We start from the raw sequence: 23,300 nt of genomic DNA, 5'->3' as shown, positions 1-23,300 counted from the left end.
TTAAATGAAGCTTCTTGAACATTTTAAAAGCCTTATTTACTTTAGATACAACAATAGTTTAGTTATATATAATAGACTTATAGAAAGAGACCTTCTAAAAACATTAAAATGTATTACTGGCACGCAAAACCTTTAATTAGAGTGAATAAATGAAGACTTGGCACACAACTTCTGAAAGGTTGCTAACCCCTGCTAGCTTTTGCTCTTGTTGCAATGGATGCAAAATCCCTGGGGTGCAAGACTGTTCTTGCCACACCTTCCCAAGCTCCTATTTGTATTACTCCCATTTAAAGAGGAGAAAATGGAATGAGAGAATGCATATGGGCAGGCCATGCAAAGAGTGTACCTGAGAGAGCTAAGAGAATATGTTTAGCTGTTGAACTAAAAAGATGCAACTCTTTCACTACTTTTGCAAGACATTACTTGGGCTTTATTCTGCTTACAGCCTAGTGCTCTATGTTAAAGTAAAGTTATGGAGATGTTTCCTGTTTGGTTTCGCTACTTCCATCTTCTTTTTCTCATGCACTAGAGGAGTGGTAAATTCACATGGCTTTTTGTTATTTCTCTAAAGCAAATGAATATGAATTCAAATATAGACTACAAAAACAGCACAAGCTGACTAAATGCCAAGAGTCCTGAGCAATGAAATTAATCAAAACAGTATGATTCACTGCTTGGTATTCAATACCACATCAGCTTCAAGCACATTATTATACTCATATAAAGGAACAACAAAGTAGTAGGGAAAAGGTTTTTAATTCTTCTATTTTTAACAAATAAAGCTCAACCTCATTGAACATGAATGAATGAATTCAAAATGAATCTCAAATCCTATTGGTATTAGGCTGAAAGCCAGCAGATCATGTTCTTTCTTCCAAACTGGAGCGACTAGCAGTCTGGCGTTTGAAAGTGGCAGCCCTTTTGAAAGTGCAGAGTCTTGAGAAAACCCAGCTGCTAGTTCCATAAAGGGGCTTTTCTGAAAAACATGAGCTATTAGATGAGTGAGGAGAGAAGCAGGGTGGTGGTACTGGAAAAGCCATAACAGCTTTTTCAACACTAAGTACAAGTGGCAATAGCGGTTGAACATACAAAGGATTCAAGGGAAGGTGACCTTGCAACAGCCTCCAATACTTCGCTGATGACAGGCTCGTCAGTGATCGACTGGGGAATTTTTGAGGTGAGAGAGGCCATTATTCATTACAGTGCTGAAAAGTGTCTCCCAGTTCCTAAGATTAACAACAAGACCTGAGCAAATAGTGCAAAAAATTATTCACAAATCATTCAAATTTCAAAACAAATTCATGTTGTCATAGTTGATGCCCGATGAAGAGTGAGAAGCATGAGAATCTGTGCATCCAAGAGCAGAAGATAGAAATGCCAGGAGCTGGAGAGTCACCAGGGGGCAGCAAGAGAGTCTGCCAGGTGGGGAAACTGAGGCAAGGTCAGGGTCCAGTAAAGGCTCAGATAAAACCCTGTCACAGTTACTTTTATGTCTAATCAGAACACGTCAGCCTTCCAATTACAAACATCCAATAGCCAAAGCAATACTCAAAATGAAGAGTTTGTGGGCAGTTCACAGAAGAGTCAAAAAAACAATAACTGAACAATTTTGACCAATAAACATGGACAGCATGATCTGTTCAGACAACATGGGAACAGAAAAAAAGGTTAATTTTTTTTTTGCTGTGAATAGTTCACACAGCTCTAGTATCAGGTTTATGCAGTTGAGACCAGCTGGTGATTTGGATAGTGAATAGCTCGGGTCTGCTGTTTAAACAGATATATATATATATATATATAGTTATTCAGGCCAGGCAGCATAGGTCCTGCTTAGGTTTTAGATTTGTTCCAGATAAGACACTAGCTGTGAATTACTTAAGCCATAATTCACATCTTGTATATGTTTGTTTGCTTAATTACATAGTTACATTATCATTTACAGGTAATGAAGTTCTTTAAGTGCTCTTTGCAAATTGAACATGTGACATGAAACAAATAAAAAAGCACAGGTTGGATTTATTTTAATAGCTGCATTGTGGCACATTTAAAAAATACATGTGATATGTGTTGATTGGACATAATCAACAAGATAGGCCTGATTCTGAATTCACCCATTTTACAGTAGGTTAGCTCTATTGACTCCAGTGGAGTTGTTCCTGATTTACAATAATATAAGTGGGTTCAGAATCAGGCCCAATAAGTGCATTTATCTGAAGTTATCATATGTATGTAGCTTTATGCATTGAAATAAGCACAACTATGTATTTTTTTTTATTGAGTGAAACTCCAAATATAGGTACTCACATGTGTAAGTTATGCCATATTATACAATTGATTCTTATTAGTAATAAGTTATAAAAATACTGGACATTGTTAAACAAAAACCTAAGCAACAGACTTGCTTAAAAGTTAAATATGCAACACCAGTAACTTCCCATCTGCAAAGTCTCTACGATTGAACTATTAAGCCTTTGAATTCCTCAAATGAACGAAAAACTACATTCACTGTATTAAAAATGTGCCCGGATACTAACCTTTACATTCAGAAGAGGCGTCTCTCAAGCCTTGGCATAGTGCTTGTATTTAATAAACTTTGTCTTCCCAAGAATGTACTAATTTGTTCAAATAGAATGTCACTATGTTAAACTATTAAAATTATTTTTAAACCAAAATGTTCTTGGCCAATATTCATTTTAACTTCATCACTTCCTTTGGGAAAAGAATTTCTGTAATATTTTTTTAAATAGCTGACTTTCTACTCTACTAGATAAACCCTTTGCTGTTGCTTTGAACGAATGTTTCCCAGAGGTAGCAATACAACTTTAGGATGTGCAGTAAGACTTGTACCGTATTTTAGCAACGTTTGCTTGATTTTTGCTTTTTTCTGACACTGTAATTGGGGTGTGACAAGGTGGTTGAAAATTTTATACTAAAAGGCTTTGTTGACAGATTTGTTTTCTTGACTAGATAGAATTTTTTGCCACAATTAAAACATTTTTGGGTTTTCACTGAATTTTTTAAAAACTATTTAATAAACTGAAAATTTTAATTTTTTAAGTAAATGAAAAAATTCACTTCCATTGACAATTTTTGTGCCAGGAACAGGGGCAGTCCTTTTCCAATAAGGTTGAGGTGTGGGTTGGTCACAAAAGGTTTACCCCTTTTACCTGGAAACGTCCATGTAAATGACTGCTTCTTGGAGCAGCTAGTTCTGGAACCCATAAGAGGAGAGAGAATTCTTGATTTAGTCCCAAGGATCTGGTCCAAGAGGTGAATATAGCTGGACCTTTTGGTAATAGTGACCATAATATAATTAAATGTAACATCCTTGTGGTGGGGAAAACACTACAGCAGCCCAACACTGCAGCATTTAATTTCAGAAAGGGGACCTACACAAAAAATGAGGAGGTTAGTTAAACAGAAATTAAAAGGTACAACGCCAAAGTGAAATCCCTGCAAGCTGCATGGAAACTTTTTAAAGACATCATAATAGAGGCTCAACTTAAATGCATACCCCAAATTAAAAAAACAAAGTAAGAGAACCAAAAATGTGCTATCGTGGCTAAACAACAAAGTAAAAGAAGCAGTGAGAGACAAAAAGGCATCCTTTAAAAAGTGGAAGTTAAATCCTAGTGAGGAAAATTGAATGGAGCATAAACCCTGGCAAATAAAATGTAAAAATATAATTAGGAAGGCCAAAAAAGAATTTGAAAAACAGCTAGCCAAAGATTCAAAAAGTAATAGCAATTTTTTTTAAGTACATCGGAAGCAAGAAGCCTGCTAATCAACCAGTGGGGCCACTGGATGATCAAAATGCTAAAAGAACACTCAAGGACAATAAGGCCATTGAGGAGAAACTAAATGAATTCTTTGCATCGGTCTTCATGGCTGAGGATGTAAAGGAGATTCCCAAACCTGAGCCATTCTTTTTAGGTGACAAACCGGAGGAACTGTCACAGATTGAGGTGTCATTAGAGGAGGTTTTGGAACAAATTGATAAACTACACAGTAATAAATCACCAGGACCAGATGGTATTCACCTAAGAGTGCTGAAGGAACTCAAATGCGAAATTGCACGACTACTAACTGTAGTCTGTAACCTATCATTTAAATCAGCTCCTGTACCAAATGACTGGAGGACAGCTGATGTGACTCCAATTTTTAAAAAGGGCTCCAGAGGTGATCCCATCAATTACAGGCCGGTTAGCCTGACTCCAGTACCAGACAAACTGATTGAAACTATAGTAAAGAACTAAATTGTCAGACACATAGATTAACAATTTGTTGGGGAAGAGTCAACGTGGTTTTTGTAAAGGGAAATCATGCCTCACCAATCTATTAGAATTCTTTGAGGGGGTCAACAAGCATATGGACAAGGGGAATCCAGTGGATATAGTGTACTTAGATTTTCAGAAAGCCTTTGACAAGATCCCTCACCAAAGACTCTTAAGCAAAGTAAGCTGTCATGGGATAAGAGGGAAGGTCCTCTGATGGATTGGTAACTGGTTAAAAGATAGGAAATCAAGGGTAGGAATGGTCAGTTTTCAGAATGGAGAGAGGTAAATAGTGGTGACCCCCAGGGGTCTGTACTGGGACCAGTTCTATTCAACATATGCATAACTGACCTGGAAAAAGGGATAGAAAGTGAGGTGGCAAAATTTGCAGATGATACAAAACTGCTTAAGATAGTTAAGTCCCTGGCAGACTGCGAAGAGCTACAAAAGGCTCTCTCAAAACTGGGTGACTGAGCAACAAAATGGCATATGAAATTCAATGTTGATAAATGCAAAGTAATGCACATTGGAAAACATAATCCCAATTAAACATATAAAATGATGGGCTCTAAATTAACTGTTACCACTCAATAAAGAGATCTTGGAGTCATGGATATTTCTCTGAAAACATCCACTCAATGTGCAGCAGCAGCCAAAAAAGCAAATAGAATGTTGGAAATCATTAAGAAAGGGATAGATAATAAGACAGAAAATATCATATTGCCTCTATATTAATCCATGGTACATCCACATCTTGAATACTGTGTGCAGATGTGGTCGCCCATCTCAAAATAAGATATATTGGAATTGGAAAAGGTTCAGAAAAGGGCAACAAAAATGATTAGGAATATGGAATGGCTGCCATATGAGGAGAGATTAATAAGACTGGGACTTTTCAACTTGGAAAAGAGATGACTAAGGGGAGATATGATAGAGGTCTATAAAATCATGACTGGTGTGGAAAAAGTAAATAAGGAAGTGTTATTTATTCTCTCTCATAACACAAGATCTAGGGGTCACCAAATTAAATTAATAGGCAGCAGGTTTAAAACAAACAAAAGGAAGTTATTTCTTCACCCAATGCACAGTCAGTCTGTGGAATTCCTTGCCAGAGGATGTTGTAAAGGCCAATGGGGTTGACATACATAGCCAAATATAGTGCTCTTTCTTGTACAAGAGAACAGGAAATACTCCACAGGTCACTCTTACGGTGTGCCTCTCCCAAAAGTGCCTCCCCATTCTACCACATGGTATGTCTGCTCTGCAATTGAAGGTGTGATTGTAGCTCATTTTGGCACACCCATACTAGCCTTAATCTAGCTAGCATGGCTAAAAACAGAAGTGAAGACGCAGCAGCATGGACTGCAGCATGGGCTAGCAAGGTGAGTATTTGCCTGGGGTTCTGGGGAGGCTTGTGCAACCTGCACCAGAGTCTGTGTCGCCATGTTTTCATGGCTATCTTTAGCCACACTAGCCAGGGTATATATTTCTGTCCCTGGTGTAAGACCTAAAGATTACAAACTGGAAGGGTGCCTGAAGAGATCACTGGGACACTGACTTCTCTCTTAGAGTATGTCTACGCTGCAGTTGAAGGTGTGATTGCAGCTTGGGTGAAGTATACCCATGCTAGTATTAATCCTAGCTAGCACAGCTAAAGATAACAGTGAAGACATGGGTAAGGTTGTGCAAGCATGTCCAGGACCCCAGATACATAGTTGTGTTGCTAACCCATCCATGCTGTTGGGTCTTCACTTCTTTTTTAGCCCTGCCAGCTAGAGCTATGCCTACTTGAGCTACAATTGCACCTTTTATTGCAGTGTAGACATGCACTAAGACATGGAGTCAGTGCACCAGTACTCTCTTCAGGCACTCTTCCTCCATTCTTCAGGAAACAGAAACCATGTAACTTAGTGGCCATTCACCCAGCTTGATTAGCGAACTCTGAAAATCAATAATTTGAAGCCAAGTACCAGAGGGGTAGTTGTATTAATCTGTAACCACAAAAACAATGAGGAGTCTGGTGGCAACTTAAAGACTAACAGATTTATTTGGGCATAAGCTTTCCTGGGTAAAAAAACCACATTTCTTCAGATGCGTGGAGTGAAAAAAAGATGCACCTGAAGAAGTGGGGTATTTTATCCACAAAAGCTTATGCCCAAATAAATCTGTTAGTCTTTAAGGTGCCACTGGACTCCTAATAATTTGAAGGAGAACTTGTTATGAACACTTCATAAATAAAATGTGCAGATAAGGATTAACTGTTCTTCTTCTTCTCATGTCCTTGTCACAAATTAGATATTTTTCCAGCAATGGTTGTTGATCAGCTGTTGATCAACCATAAATAAGACTAAGATTTTGTCATGGTTATTTTTAGTAAAGGTCACGGACAGGTCACAGTAAATAAACAAAAATTCATGGAAGCCGTGACCTGTCTGTGACTTTTGCTGCTGTGGCTCCATGGTTTCTCCCGCCACCATGGTGGCTGGGAGCTGCAGGGTTCTCCTCTTTGCCCACGGCAGCTGGGAGCTGCAGGGTGACCATATTTCCTAAAGAGAAAATGGGACACCCCCAGCCGCTTGCCCAAGGTGTCCCCCTACCCCTCCCACAAGGCTGTTGCCTGTCACTGGAACCTTGAGGAGGGCCCCCTCAGGAGTCTGTCACCTGTCGCTGGAATCTTGCATGGGGGCCCCGGTCGCTGCTGTCGCCAGAACCCTGCCAGGGCCGCACTGGCTGCCAGCTCCAGAGTTCTGCAGCCCCTGAGGCTGAAGCAGAGAATGTCGTGGACATCTCTGGAAATCATTGATTCCTTGACTGCCATGCCCTCTGTGACATAAACGTAGCCTTAACTATAAATAATCAAACAAATTCATGCTTATGAGTAAGGTTAAGATTTTGTCACTGTTGTTTTCAGTAATAGTCACGGACAAGTTGGAGAAAATAAACAAAAATTCATGAAAACCTGTGACCTGTCCGTGACTTTTACTAAAAATAAGGGGGGGGGCTGACTGAAGCCAGGGGGGGGGAGAGCCCGCCCCCACTGTGTGGGAGTGTGTCCAGCATGCTCCAGGGCCCTTGCCACAGCTCCAGTGGCTCAGAGCTCTGGGGTCCCCTCATCGCCCGCAGTGGCTGATGGCTCCAGGTTCCCCCCCACCACGTAGGGGCTGAAGCGGAAAATGTCACAGAGGTTTCTGAAAGTCACAAAATCCATGTGGACAAAAAGGGGCTAAATAAGAATAAATTTTCCTATATGGGGTGGATCTGTCTGTTCATAGCAGTAACAGCTGGTGGTGAATGTCATTTAGTTCAGTCTTTCACATATGTCTACATCTACGCACTTGATCTTCTCTAGAGCATTCTGCTTCTTTCCACTGAACAAGACAAGGCAACAATCTTTTCAAGGTGTCACAGACTTGTTGGTTTAGTAAAGGAACAAAAAGATCCAGCACTCTTTGCTTAAAACAACTATTCAAAGAAACCGAAAACATAATTTGAAAGGAAAGTAACTCCCTGCATGCTCTTTGATGAAAGACAGGATAGAGTCAACCCTATATATTTCCAAATAAACTGTCCAAGGATATTTACCTTTATAAACTTTAATTTATGGCTGTTTTAGCAGTGAAAATGTGCTGGATCTTTCTATTCTGCTAGTGGTTTAATAAATGGCCCTCCTAACATTGGAACTTCATTTATTAACTTTAATGACTATATCTATGGAGTTGCAATTAGAGTAATCTCTTCCTGCTTATTGCCTTTAAAAATGCACTAGGTGATTCAGTTGAAAATAAATTCTGGAACCCAGAATAGGAAAAAAGAAAATAATTTGTGAATTTGACAATACTAGTATAAATGGACCAGGGAAAGTACTGGAGAGGACTCTAGTGTTGTCCATTTACTGGGCTTGATCCACCCCTCCTCCAATGGGGCAGCTACATCAGCAGTGGCATTAATTCAGGATTAAGGTAGGTAGTTGTAACAGGTTGCACCAGGTAAGCTGTTTTAATGATCTGAGGGACTCTACAGGAGTACCACCACTATAGTCTCTGGGGATGCATTAAATCTTCATATCTTTAAGATATTTTGTCCCTGCACTTTCCTGCATGACTGGCTCCTCCTACATCCTGGGCTGTTCTTCGACTTCGGGCCCTTCTCAACATCCATACGAGCACTGTGAATTATGCTCAGAATTTCTGATCTCACATTGTGTAGTATTATGACAAGGTGTCCTTTGTTCAGAATCCCATTATATGTAACAATTTCACCTTTATAGTACCAATATGTTTTATTATTTGCTGGTGCCTGGGCTGTTTCTGTTGGCCATCTATCTATCTAGTATTATGCTCTCTCCATCTGAAGCACTGAGTAATCTTGTACTCATTTGAATGTTAGGTTTTGTTTCAGTAATGGGTAGTACTTGAATTAGACATACCGGTACTTCAAATTCCTTTTCCTACAGCGTTTTGCTTTTACTATTTATAAGTATTCTTGAGCATATTCACTAGAAGCTCCAACATGAAATTCACCTTTGTTCATTTTTTTCCAGTGTCACAAACCTATCTGTTGCAGAGCCTTGTTTTGCAAATTTATAAAGTGGCTCAAAAACAACTATTTCTGCATCAGAGTATAGTCCTCCAGTTGTATGTCCATAAGCATATGTATTTTGATTTGGTATTTCTTTGCAATTTGTACTGAAAGTGAACAGTTGCTTTTATTGAATGCTGTCGCTGTACCTCCAGTGTGGGAAATCTTTGCATTGTGTTGTAATTGCCTTCACATATATTGCAGATAAATATGGTGTTTGCCCCATATTTACTTTTGTGTCGTGCCTTAGAATGCATTTTTAATTATATGCACTTCCTTTTTGTCACTGCTCACTAATACTTCAATTTGGGAAGGACAATTTTCACCAGCCCAGCAAATATCAACGGTCTCGTGCAAAATGAAGTCTCTCCCTCACACAATAACATTACTTTGACTTAGTTATCAACTCCTCTACAGGTAATTTGGTCTCTAATTAATCCATTTGTATGCTGGATCCATACCACCAAAGGATTCTCCTTGGTCCATGGCCAGACACATCAGCTCTTTGGCCAGAAACTGCAAGCAACGCACTTCAAAGTGGACACATGGCACCTTGTCAGAGATCTGATGCTTATCTTAATTTGGCAAAGCCCCAATATGTAGTTCAATGGCCCTGCTTCCTAAAGGGAAGTTTTGCCATTAACTTTCATAGAAGCAGGATTTGGCTCAATGTGTAACAAAAACTCAGAATAAAGGGTACAGATGAAAGAATAATGCAAAGCAGCTTAAAATAATGTTGGATAATTTCTTCTGCTTTAAAACATGCTCTATTATCTCTGCCTTATGAAACAGAATTTCTAATGAAATGTTTTACTACCTTTGCTTTCAATTACTTCTGATTTACACTGTTTTGAGCTCAATATCAGGTCTGCAGCAGCGAGTGTAAATTACCACCAGAGGTTTGTTTGGGATAATGATTAGAATTAAGTCTAAACAAGGGACACCTTCTACTTCAAGCCTTCCCTCCCTCCCACTTCCAATCTTTCCTTCCCATCCAATCCCAGTCCAGTTTCTCTCCCCCTTTTCCCCAGTCCCAGTCTTACCAGTCACCTTGTCCCAATGTACTCTGTTCCTCCTGCCTAGTCTGGCTTTTGCACACTGTGTACTCCAGTCAGATGGCTTCCTCCTACTCCTCCATGCTGCCTGGGTGCCAGTGGGTATGGAGGTCATTGAGAGCAAAGGAGAGACATGCTTTCAGTACCAGTGCCTGGTTTGGTTTCACCCATACCCAGTCACTCTGTGGAGATGGCTGTATATGCAGCCAACTCACTGACAGGAGCTGTGAGAAGATGGAACGTGTGCTGTAACTTTGTGGGGATGGTGCATGCACAGTCTCGTCAGCACTGGGAGTTGTGAAAGACTCAAGCATGCTCAGTGAAGACAAAATTCTTCAGAGAATTTTTTAAAGGCTTATAATGTGGTCAAATTAGGGTGAATTTTCATAGGCACAGCAAAAGGCACATTCCTGACACAAAGGCCAGCCCTTGCCAAATTTCAAATCCCTTCTATAAAGCATGGCAGTGCCGGAGCTGTTCAAAGAAAAGATCACCAGAATTTAGCACTGACAAAACAACATTTTCCCCTATCCTCATTCTTGGAAACTGTTGAACCATTTTGGCTGAAAAATTTCCAAAAATCCAGCCTGAGGCAGACACCTGGCATGGAAAATTTCAGCCCAAATAGTTAAAGTTTGGCAAAGAGCAGCTGAAAACAGGATCTTCTAATGGGAAGTATTGGGCAACCTAAATAACAGTCAGCACTACCAGCCTCACCTAGAACACTATTTCAGGCACACTGGCAGGAATATATTCACACACAAACAGTGGCTTTTCAAGTGCTTTGATTTGCCATTGTTTAAACTTTCAAGATCTTTCACTGTGCATTAATTAGCAATAGGGAAATGATAATGTAACAATAACTCAGCAAAGCTGGGCTTCATTCTTGATTTGAATCTACTGGTGACACAACGAAGAAAACTTTCAGGTTAAATGAAAGCCACGAGAAGCTAACAAAAAATATTCTATACAATGATTTTTCCAGCTTTCCCATTTATCTCAACCTTTAGGCCAGTGGAAATATTTATGAATCCAGAAGAGGTTTGACATTTGTAAAAAATCAGCTAAAACAGATGAGTGACACCGGCAAAGCTTATGAACTTTTACACCTCCAGATGACTTGGGAAGGGTACTTGTTACAGTTGCATCTCTGACTATCTGACTAAATGAGCAGCACCTTTGATATAAAGGAATCCGGTCTTAAAAAAAACAGAGGCACAAAGAAATGCGGACAAGTTTCAGGTAATGCTAAATAAGTTTTCCTTCTTGTTTTGTAGGGGGAAAAAGGAAAAAAAGGAATAGAAAGAAAAGAGGAAAAACAATAAGAGGAGAATGGGGGGCGGGGAGGGGGAGAGAAAGGAAGAGAGGGGACTGAGAGAAATAGCCTTAAGTTAGACATAGAATAGTAACAGGAATGACAAAGTGAAGGAAGAGGTAGAGAGTGCATGGAAAGAACCAGGGTTACAACAACAGTAAAAGATAAGTCATTTTCTCCTTCTTTTGAGCTACTATAGTTCCTCTTTTTTTTGATAGTTGATATACTAATAGTTTGAGACTATAACTAGTCAAAGACTGTCAAGAGGGAGTGGAGATCTGTAATGGAAATCTAATAAAAAAAAGTGAGTCTTAAGGAAGGATTTAAAGGAGGAGAGTGAGGTAGCACAATGAACAGAATTGCGTATGTGTATGCCGTTATCTGTCTGGGGGATAACAATTTGGACAGGTCAGCCAACAGTGATTTTAGCAGGACCAATTCCTTCTTGGGGCTTTTTAAGAAACACCCGAGGATCTGGGCCTGGGAGAGGTCTTTAAAAATAGAACAACCCCAAAACAAACTCCTGGATACCTGCACTTACTCTTACTTTCTGGTGGTCCAGATAGTGACTGAACAGACTCTAATTGAACAAAGTACAATTAAGAAAATACTGAAAGTTAAAATAAATTTGGGAGAAATTTAATTATACAGAGTAATTCATGTGCAAAACAGAGTACTGAAGGCAGAGACAGAGGCTGCAACTGTGTGTGTGGGGGGCGGGGGAGGAAGTATATTACAATTGTAGACACTTAGAGGGGAAAAACAGTACAGAGGACCAAAACAATATAGGTGAATTAATAAATTGAGCTTCCTTGTAACCAAAATTATGTTCTATGATACACATTAAAAAGACAAGGTGGGTGAGGTAATATCTTTTAATGGACCAACTTCGAAGCTGGTCTCTCTCACCAACAGAAGTTGGTCCAATCAGAGATATTACCTCACCCACCTTGTCTCTCTAGTATCCTGGGACCAACATGGCTAATACAACTCTTCATATATTACTTATTGTGAGTCAATAAATGCCTCAAGTTAATTGACATTATAGTTAGGCTTGAGAGAATTCTATTTTTTATATAATTTTGATGGATGATATTGATTTTTTAAAGATATTTATTGATTTAAATTTTCAGTTACAGGAAATTATGCGGGTGGGTCAGACAAATTTTTAATGACAGCAGACATTCATTAATTCTTTCGCGGAGAGACTGTCCGGTTTGGCCAATGTACATGGCAGAGGGGCATTGCTGGCACATGATGGCATATATCACATTGGTAGATGCAATGGCCCTCTGCCATGTACATTGGCCAAACAGGACAGTCTCTCCGTGAAAAAATTAATGGACACAAATCTGACATCAGGAATCATAATACTCAAAAACCAGTGGGAGAACACTTTAACCTGTCTGGTCATTCAATGACAGACCTGCGGGTGGCTATATTACAACAGAAAAACTTCAAAAACAGACTCCAGTGAGAGACTGCTGAGCTGGAATTGATATGCAAACTAGACACAATCAACTCAGGATTGAATAAGGACTGGGAATGGCTGAGCCATTACAAACATTGAAAACTTCAAAAGTTTTTTTTTTCTCTTACTTAATTGGCCTCTCAGAGTTGGTAAGACAACTCCCACCTGTTTATGCTCTCTGTATGTGTGTATATATATCTCCTCAATATTTATTCCACTCTGTATGCATCCGAAGAAGTGGGCTGTAGTCCACGAAAGCTTATGCTCTAATAAATTTGTTAGTCTCTAAGGTGCCACAAGTACTCCTGTTCTTTTTACGGATACAGACTAACACGGCTGCTACTCTGAAACCTGCAATTATGGTCTGTATCACTCCAGGAATGATATCACACAAAATCAATACTGAATTTATTGCATAACTAAAGCTCACATATTATGATGATATAATCTGTAAGGGCCTGAGGAGAAGTGGCATTGTCTAGTGGAAACAGGTGTTTGACTGGTGACTTAGGAGACCTGGGTTCTACTCCTAGCTGTACCACTGAACTATTGGATGGCCTTGGGCACGTCACTTCACCTCAGTGTGCCTCTTCCTGGGCAGATGGGGCTTGTCAGCCATGGAAGACAGTCCATCTAGAACAGGGGTCGGCAACCTCTGGCACGCGGCTCGCCAGGGCAAGCACCCTGGCAGGCCGGGCCAGTTTGTTTACCTGCCGTGTCGGGAGGTTTGGCAGATCGCAGCCCCCACTGGCCGCGGTTTGCTGCTCCAGGCCAATGGGGGCAGCAGGAAGCTGCGGCCAGCACATCCCTCAGCCCGCGCCGCTTCCTGCAGCCCCCATCGGCCTGGAGCAGCAAACCGCAGCCAGTGGGGGCCGCGATCGGCCGAACCTCCCGAAGCGGCAGGTAAACTAACTGGCCCGGCCCGCCAGGGTGTTTACCCTGGTGAGCCACGTGCCAGAGGTTGCTTACCCCTGATCTAGAAGAATGAAAACTCTGATCTCAAACCAAGAATATCAAGCATGACTAGCTGGTTTGCATAAGTTGTGCCAATCACAGGTGTTATCTGGGTCTTCACAAGTGACACTGGCTAACGGGACAAGGTCTGTTAGGGCTTGATCCAAAGCAAGCTGCAGGCAACAGGAGTTTTTCCATTGACATCAATGGGCTTTAGATCCCCGGGCTATATAACCCCAGGAATATCATCACACAATGTCTGTCTTGCAATTAATTTCTTACATACCCTAAACTCCAACTGAAGTCAATGGGAGCTTAGCATATTAAGTAGTATCTTACCCCTAAGTAATCACACTATCTGCAGAAAGGATTGATTTAAATGGAACAACATGAGGAATAAAGCACAGCTTAATATAAATGAAGGTGGCAGAATCTAACTCTACTTGATTATGACATTTTAGTATGTCAAGCATTTTGCTAAATCATTTTGTTTACAAAATATTTAAATTTACTTTCAGTGATTATAGACTTCAATAGTAGTTACAATTTTATATAAAAATGTATATTTATTAAGGAATGGAGAAACTAAGAAGAAAATCTAATATATTGATCAATAAATAGAAAAACATATTCAAAATAGTACAGTAAACGTTCTTACTACCGGTTTTACAGTGTTTTCTTATGGCAAGGAGAGAACCAGTTAATTCAGAGGGCTCACACACCCTTTGGATTTATAAATAGTCTAATGTCCCTAAGAAAACTGTTTCTATTTCCAATTACTTTTAAAGACATGAATAAGGTCACATAAAAGTTGTAATTCTATGGGGGCAGCTTTGCCCAAGTGGGTAGCAGTTTAAAATAGAATATTCAAATAAAATGAAAAAGCAGCCATTAAAAACAAAGTGTGACACAGAGATCACAAAAGGTCAGCTGAAAAAAACATGATAAAAATTATTAGCATTTCAAGGAAACACTGAAATTAAAATCCATTTTGATCTTTAATGGAAGCCTGTTGACAATGTTGAATATTATGAGTGAGAATTATGGATGTCTAAACAGAAATTTGCCTTTTAAACAATAATAAAAATATTCAGTGCTAACACAGTGTAGTACATCAGGCTAAGAAACTAAAGATATCTAAAATATTGATTACACTGGACTTTTGAAATTAACCTTTATGTTACAGGAGTCTCCATTAAGTATTTACAGCAAGTAAAGACGTACCACTGGAGATATTCATTACAAACACAACTCCTTCCTTCAATACTTAAATACTGTCACTTATTTTTGAATTTCATTCTGTCTAATTCCCGTTAATATAAACCATCAAAAGAATAAGTGCAAAAACATTTGATACAATTCTAGCCCTGTTTGCAGCTAGCTAGACTGATAGTAAATTACGGTATATTATAATGCCAGAAATCCATTAAAGATCATGAGCTGTCACAAAGGATTGTTAAACTAAAGTGCAGAATCATATGCATATTTATTTTAAAAATCTGTTGTTGAAGTTTATCACATATCTGTTTTGCAAAGTACTAAATAATATAAAAATGTTAGGTGTACTTACAATTTGTTCCAAAAATAAAGAATATGTAGAACCAGCAGCCAGATGTCATTTCTCTCTCACACAGCAATAGAGTAAATAAAAGTGAGCGTATATTGTCTCCTAAATAGCACTCAAACCACAGTGATTGCTGTATGTTCTATTTCTGACTGCAACCTTCAGCAGAATACAAAGCAAGCTTCCTTCCCTTTCTTTGCTCCCTCACTTACTCTCCTTGCAGTCTCACTCTCAGCCACTCTCTCTCTCCCCCAAGCAGTGATAGGGGGAAAAGTTTCAGAGAACGTACAGTCTCTTCTTGTTTACACTAAGGATCTTGTTTCTGTGTCCTGTGACAGACTAAGGCTGGGGTGGGTGCATTGACAGATATTTGCCCTGATCAAAGCCATTACACAGAATAATCAGTGCTCTAGACAATTATCAATGGAACTAGGGACTTTTTAATATTGTTATTAGGAGAGTATTAAAGGAAAATCATTTAAATTAATCCCTTCTAAATTAAACATTTGTTACATCTTGGATAAAAGATTAGAGGTTTTTCTGGTAAGGGGAAGTAATATGTATAAAAACAATCTCCTATTCGGAAGTCAATGATTAGCTAAAGTATAGTAATATAAACAGAATTTATTTCCTAAAACACCACATAATTTGCATCTTTACCAATGCTAAACTAAATTACCTGGAAGGGTGAAGAAAACAGTCCCATTCAAACATTTTTTACAGAGGAATTAACATTGCCACAGCTCCTAGAATGTATTTTCCTGCTACAGTAATTGCTTTCTCCTTATTTCACTTCTCTTGTGTTACTGCCCATAACAACATCCATTTCAAGAGTCCCAAACCCCTTTAGCCATCTCCATCAGTCTTGAAGCACTAAACCTTATAGGTAGACTTAGTTTGTTTCAGTAGTGCTATTCACTCTAAACACCTTCTTGTTCCTCTATCTCGTATACCTGCCTACACTACAGAAAAAAAAAGGTGTGGTTCTAAAATGTGATAGCAAACACCTTTAGGCAGGGCAAGTTTTATTTTAACATTTGTTAGCTGGTTGAGGGGGGAGTCCAGGGTTCATCCCCACCCCCAAAGCCCAGAAAACTGAATCAAAAAGATTTTCATATTTTCCAGTTTAAAAAAATTTCAGAACTGACACACCTCAGGGAGCCCTAGAATATAATTGGTAACTTGCCAGCTGTTGCACCACCAGATACGAGAAAGGAAAGGCAATTGTGAGAAATTGTGTGTGTGTGAGAGAATGTGAATTTAGAGAATGTTAAAAGTACTGACCATGTTGCAGAGTGAAGTCCACATTATTGCTATAGCAATTGTATTAATAAAATGCATGTTATAAATTCTTGGTTGCTACATACCCAGTATGAAACTCCCAATAGAATTAACACAGAGAAGGTCTTATGCACATAAAGGCCAGCTGCAGCAACCAGACTGTCATTAGGGGGACTGGATGGGTTACACAGTCCTGTCTGGTTGGGGACTAGCAGAAGAGCCAGCCTCCTTGCAAAGTGAGTATAGTTACACTTGCATCAAAGAGCTGCACAAAAGGCAGGTTAATACCCAGGCTGCGTGTTCCAGGGTTACTGACTTTGGGCTGAAGGGCTTCCAGTGTGGGAGGATAGGTGGAAGGGTACTAGAACAGACAGTGAGCAGAGAGAGAATGAGAGAGATACACCACATGCTGTTGTTCTGGCCACCTTAGTCCAAGGTATACAGTATTTGTGTACATTTTGGAAGTAAATAAATTAAACTAGAAAATACACTGAGTTGGTCACCTATTTCTTGCCTTCCAGGAAACAGACCCACTACAAAGACCCCAAATCTGCTGCTTCTCAGCAAAAGAGCAATAATATTTATCCACAAAACAAGTACAACCCAGATATTTTCAGCATAAGTTTCCCACACTACCTTGTATCTGAACCTTTCCCTGAGGAAACCACCTCTTTGATTGAAAGAGTACTTTTGTCTCATGCCTACTTGACCCTTATCAGGGGGTAGCCGTGTTAGTCTATCTACAAAAACCAACAAGGAGTCTGGTGGCACCTTAAAGACTAACAGATTTATTTGGGCATAAGCTTTCGTGGGTAAAAACCTTACTTCTTCGGATCCCAAATAAATCTGTTAGTCTTTAAGGTGCCACCAGACTCCTTGTTGGTTTTACTTGACCCTTAGCCACTTTTCTGAGGACTGCTAAGCAGGTGCCAATTAACAGTAGTTTTGATGGGGATCCAGTTCCCTGGGAACAATACTGAGCCAAAAGCTAATTTTAGCTAGGCATAAAAAAGGTATGATAGTAACAAATATTGACGTATCTAAAGCTTTATATCACATCCCCAATCCCAAGAAACACCCGGTTTCTTTTAGAAATTATGTTTAAGTAAACAAGCTATAGTGACATTGAAAAATATAGACATTGTGAACTTCAGAGAATAAAAGGGAGTGTTTGCATGCTCATGGTGCATGCAAACACACACCAGTTCTATCCCAATTTTATCTTTTAAGAAATAATGGAGATTTAATAACACAGTGTCAGAGGGTAGCTGGCTGTCTGAAGGGGTCAGGGACTAGCCTACCTCTGACAGGCTCCACAAGAGAATGAGGCAGCTCAGGTTCATCTGAGGCTACATCTACACTACAGGGGGGGGGGGTCGATTTAAGATACGCAAATTCAGCTACGCGAATAGCGTAGCTGAATTCGACATATCGCAGCCGACTTACCCCGCTGTAGGGATGGCGACTTCCCATCGACGGCGCTTACTGCCACCTCCGCTGGTGGAGTAAGAGCGTCGATTCGGGGATCGATTGTCGCGTCCCGATGGGACGCGATAAATCGATCCCCGAGAGGTCGATTTCTACCCGCCGATTCAGGCGGGTAGTGTAGACCCAGCCTGAGAGTAGTTAACTCACCCAGTAACTGGGAGGCAGTTAATTAGGCATGGAAGCACCTGGGCATGATAAAAGGTTAAGGACCTAACTTAGAGGGGAAATGCCTCAGCAGAAAGGGGCAGGGGAAAGACTGTAGAGAGGATATTTCTAACAGAACGATGAGAAGCCAAGGCTCCAAAAAGGGAGCACCAGTACAGAAGACTGGGAAAAGGTACTGAGGAAGAGAAATAGAAGGTAGCTCAGGGAAGTTTGGAATAACAGTTCCAGATGTTGAAGGGGAAAGATGGGGTTGGGGAAAGGGGAACAGTATAATACTGTTTTCCAGTTGCTTTTGTGAGAAAGTAATAGGCTGGTTATGTGTCAACTTTCTATGGAAAGCAGGCAATAATAGGCACACCACACTGAAATAAAATCTTTGTTCAAATCAACTTCAGGCAGATACTCAAATGTGTTGAATGTTACGAGGGTCAAAATCTTAATTTTCCACCTGTAACTATAGCAACGTTTATATTTCACAAGTGAAACTTAAATGTTGTAAAGGTTAAGATGTTGATTATAAAGTAAGCCTGTGCGTCACCTACATCAGTGGTGTACAAACTGTGGGGCATGTCTCCATAGGGGGGCACAGAGGAATATTGGGAGGGGGGGATGAGCGGGGATACCAGATGGTTTGTGCCAGCCTCATGCACTGTGGCCTGGGCTAGCCCCCATGGGAGCTGGGGAGAGAGCACTATCTCCACCAACTCACCTCAATGGGCCACCCAGCCTATGGGTCAGTGTGCTGTGCCGATGTCCACTCCCGGCAACCTCCATGCCCAGTGCTCGCTCCGCCCCCACAGACTGTCGCATGTGCCTTCCCTCATCCTGAAAACCCAAGGGGGGAGGGGCAGGTATTGGCCCTGCCCTAGCAGTGCAGGCTGGCTGTAAGGTAGAAGCAGCATGCTGCTGAGGCTGTGCAGTAAGAGGGGGGAATGGACAGATTCCATTAATGGTAAAGCAGAGCACGACTGGAAAAGTTTGCACATCACTGATCTACATCACTAAAGTCCTTAAGCAGACACCAAAAGAGGTAAATATGTTAATCTCGTTTCACTGGATTAAAAAAACCCTCACTTGAGCTTTCACAATTGAAAAACAAACAACTCAGACTTATAAGTGATTACCACTACTGGTCTAGTAGCAGAGGTTGGTTGGAAACATCCATGAAGACCCTGCTTCCCTCACCAAAACCCACTGAGACGGATCCTCTGCTAGTATAATCTTCCATTGGAGCCAGTGCTGCAATGACAATTTACAAGACTGGAGGCTCTGCCCCACTACATTTATCCAAACATATGTTGTGGCTGTAATATTATTGCCAGCAGCTATCTAATGGTGCTGTTATAGTGTTAGATATTTTCTTTATCTCAATGTACAGAAGTTTGACCTGGAATGAAATGCAAACTGTTTTGATGCATTTTTAAAAAAGATGCCGAGCACAGCACCAGCAAAGTCTGTTGTCTTTCCCTGAATCTGTTTTTGACTGGGTCTCTATTTAACTGCAGCTGCTGCCTAGAGCTATATTCATGCAAGGAAACAAAACATTATAAGGGTAAGCAACAGAAAAATATCCATCAGTGAATTAAGGCCATAGTTACCATGTCAGCTGAGAGTGAGGGATTTCATCTCTTTCTGCACCTTCCTCCATGGCCTCACCTGTACCTCTCTCAAACTGCCTTCCAGGTCCCACTCCCTACACTCACAGCATGCCCCTCCCCTTGAAACCTTTAATAAAGTGCTTTGCTTTTCACCTTTTCCCAGGCCTGAGGGGAGGCAGCAGGATGGGATTATCTAGAGCTCCCTCTCTAAGGCTTTGGGGGAGGGACCAGCGGCCATGGTGGGGGTGCTCTTGGGGCTGTAGGGGTAGAGAGGAGAGTGGAGGGAGAGAGAGAAGGGGGATCCAATTCCATTTTTCTATGTGGGGGTGAGGGGAAGAGAACCAGAAATAGCCCAGGGCTCACTCCTTGCCCCTTATTTCATGCACCAGTTTTGAGGGGGAGGTGGGTGGAATAGACTGGAAAGGAAGCAGAACTGTCCCTTAGTGGTTGGGTTTCGTGACACTCCTACCCACTTCCTCCTGTGGAAAAAAACACATCTGCACAAAATTGCTCTCCATTTCTGAGAGGTGCAGAGCTGGGGTGGTCTGCCAATCATATGCAGCAGTTTGATTAGCGATCCTTCCCTAGCTGGGGAGTGGGGCAAGGCAGCTAATCAGATGGCAGTTTTCCCCCCACAGACCCATAGGAAGGGGTGAAAGCATGTAGTTATATTGTAAATTGGCCAAGACTTATGCATGTGTGTATTCCAGCTGTGTATGTTTAATAGCTTCATAGAGTCTAAGGCCAGAAGGGACCACTGTGACCGTCTGGTCTGATTTCAGGCCCTAGAGTTTCCCCAGAATAATTACTTTTGAAAGTGTGTAAGCTGGTAAGTACATCTTGTAGATCAACATTAAGTCTGTTAACAGAATGTATAAGGTGAATTTCTTCATGTCAATATTGTCATTAATCAAGTGTATGAACTTATGTATATGATTTCCAATCTTTTTAATGTTTATAGTTATTGTCTATAAAACTATAGTTATGTATTTTACATAAGAATTCTATTAATTACTGCAGCAATCTTAATTCTAACTTAACATTTGGGAATTTATTAGGTGTTCTAAGTGACATCCTGCTTTTTCAATGTCATTATTTATTCATTATTTTATTGGGATTTCCTTTTCTTTTGACACAACCCCGAGGTCACAATGTTTTCTGGCGGATGCAAAATTTTCTAAAGAAGTTAAGCTTTCATTTGAAAAATGTTTATAGAATATCTGTTTGTGAAGAAAATCCTGCTAACTAGATGCAGTAATTTGATTAATTGAATATATACCATTGGATGATGTGAAGTTCATGAAATGTTCACTAAGTATCCCTGCCAGTGAATTTAAATACACACATTGCCATTATGTACATTAAAAAAGCACAAATAACAAACCATGTTATGTAAAAACATTTTTGGAGTTATTGGCTAAAGAAATGCGAAGAATTCTGGGACTTGGAGACAAACTGGGTGGTTTTAAGGATTCAGATACAAAAGGCTGAGACCTCTGAATTGGGGATCATTGGGCCTACTATCAACTAGGAGAGAAATGTTTGTGTTCGTGCCATGATTCTTTGTCACTAGTTACATACCAAACTCTTTATGGTACTGTAGTGATCAACACCCTTTGTATAAGGTGGTGTCTTATGGTCTCATTACTGTGAGAGCGTAGTTAAAGTTGTGACAGAATTTTCTGTTTCAGAGGGTCTGTCACTTAAGTATCTCACCTTTTTTTCTGAACCCTTTTTTTGTAAACATGTCTGGGAAATTTGAACCAAAGTTCAACAACTAATTAATGTATGTGATGAATGACCTCCAGTCTGTAATTTGTCATGTTGGGCTTTCTTAGGAAACTTGGGAAAAACTGGAACACTAGGAAAGCCTGACTCTTCTCCACACAGTGTACGTTTGCTGACCCCTCCTGCATTGTGCTATCAGAGAAAACCAGCCACTTCATCACTCACTCCATCTAGTTCATTTGCATGCTTGGGGAGAATCACTATTCACAGAATCATAGAAGATTAGGGTTGGAAGAGACCTCGTCTAGTCCAACCCTCTGCTCAAAGCAGGACCAATCCCCAACTAAATCATCCCAGCCAGGGCTTTGCCAAGTTGGGCCTTAAAAACCTCTAAGGATGGAGATTCCATCACCTGCCTTTGTAACCCATTCCAGTGCTTCACCACCCTCCTAGTGAAAGTGTTTCCTAGTATCCAACCTAGATCTCCCCCACTGCAACTTGAGGCCATTGCTCCTTTTTCTGTCATCTGCCAGTTAGTTAAAGGCACTGTTGCCCTGGCTGTCACAACAATGGTTACCTTTGATAATCAGAAGATAATTACTGAGAAGAGTCTAAGAAGGAACTGCAATGGAAGCAGGCTGGGTTTGCATAAGCGCTGGTGGTCCTCCTTTGGGTTTGTAATGGGGGTAAGTTAGTTACACTGATTCTTTTGAAAGGGTAATTGTTTATAACTTCCCTCCAAAAGGGTTAGATTAAAATAAGATACAAAATTCCAGCTCCTTTTCATGCTCCTCTCAATATACTGCTTGCAAATTGAGGGCTATGACTTTAGCTTTTAAAAAAAATAGGGAATTGTAGCTGAGAGTCCCTACTAAGTTTTCCATTATATTATAATTTTTTTTAACAATGTAGAAGTTGTAGTAAAACTGATGTTGCATTAGAAAAGTTTTGTCTGAATGCAGTTTACTTTCAAAATATTGGTCAACATGGCACTAAGTGGTGAAATATGGAGCTTCACAAAGATAACAATGCAAAGTGTACCCTGAAGACAATACATGTGTAAGCACTTGATTTAAATAGCACGTATATAAAATATTTTCTATTAAACTAAGGAAATTCACAAACAAAAAAACGTTATTTCATGTTAAGGTTGCTCTTTTCAATAAACTAACCCATACAAAGCTAAGGATTAAAAGGTTGCAAAGTCAAACACTCTCAAATTAGAAAATGCCAGAATGGACATTGCCCCTGTAATCTTAATTCAGTTTTCTTGTGCATATGCAGCCATTAATTATGTGATCACATTCTGTATTTTCCACAGGACCTCTGCTTCATTCAGTACCTAGGATGCATCAGGGGATGAATCAGGGTTGTATAGTGAAGGAGTCTGTCTGTAGGACCACTGGCTCATTTGCTGCAGAAATTGGAATGTTTGTACCTATTGAGTTTCTGGGAGACTGCAGGCTGGGAATGTGTGTTGTGAATAAGGCAGGGGATTGTGGGAAGAGAAAGGCTGGTCTCATAGTTAGGGCAATTGAATGCTTCCCTGGAGACTTGAATTCTATTCATACCTTGGTAACTGAGTTGTTATGTGATGCTGGGCAAATCGCACTAAACTATTCACAGCTGGTCGCTTCTGCAATAATTAAAGGCTGTATGATAAGGTTCTGTAGGTAGCATTCATTCTGGCATTTTCTGACTCGACCGCTTAACTTTGCAACTTTTTAATGCTTACTTTTGTATTTCCTATTTTGTATAGTTTAGTTTATTGATGAGAGCAATCTTAACAAATGGTAAAAAAAAGTGTTTTTGTTTCTGAATTTGATTAG

General features: G+C 40.2%; 1 protein-coding gene across 12 annotated transcripts in view; it reads right to left on the bottom strand.

The window, feature by feature from the left end:
- Positions 1 to 15,520, bottom strand: part of RXFP1 (relaxin family peptide receptor 1) — a 78,398-nt gene extending 62,878 nt beyond the window's left edge. For 2 of the 12 annotated variants that reach the window (XM_065597897.1, XM_065597895.1), the window contains exon 1: positions 15,218 to 15,474. Coding sequence is in view for 7 of the 12 variants with exons in the window: in XM_065597895.1 (XP_065453967.1) it covers positions 15,218 to 15,266 (49 nt within the window). In the remaining 5 variants the exon portion in view is untranslated. Of the gene's footprint in view, positions 1 to 9,895; positions 10,026 to 15,217 lie in introns of those variants that run through there. The other 10 variants (XM_024106216.3, XM_065597893.1, XM_024106215.3 and 7 more) reach the window with 8 other exon arrangements.
- Between the last annotated feature and the right edge of the window lie 7,780 nt (positions 15,521 to 23,300).

This window comes from Chrysemys picta, chromosome 5 (assembly GCF_011386835.1).
Source record: "Chrysemys picta bellii isolate R12L10 chromosome 5, ASM1138683v2, whole genome shotgun sequence".
NCBI lineage: Eukaryota > Metazoa > Chordata > Testudines > Emydidae > Chrysemys > Chrysemys picta.
This window is presented reverse-complemented; position numbering and strand designations above follow the sequence as displayed.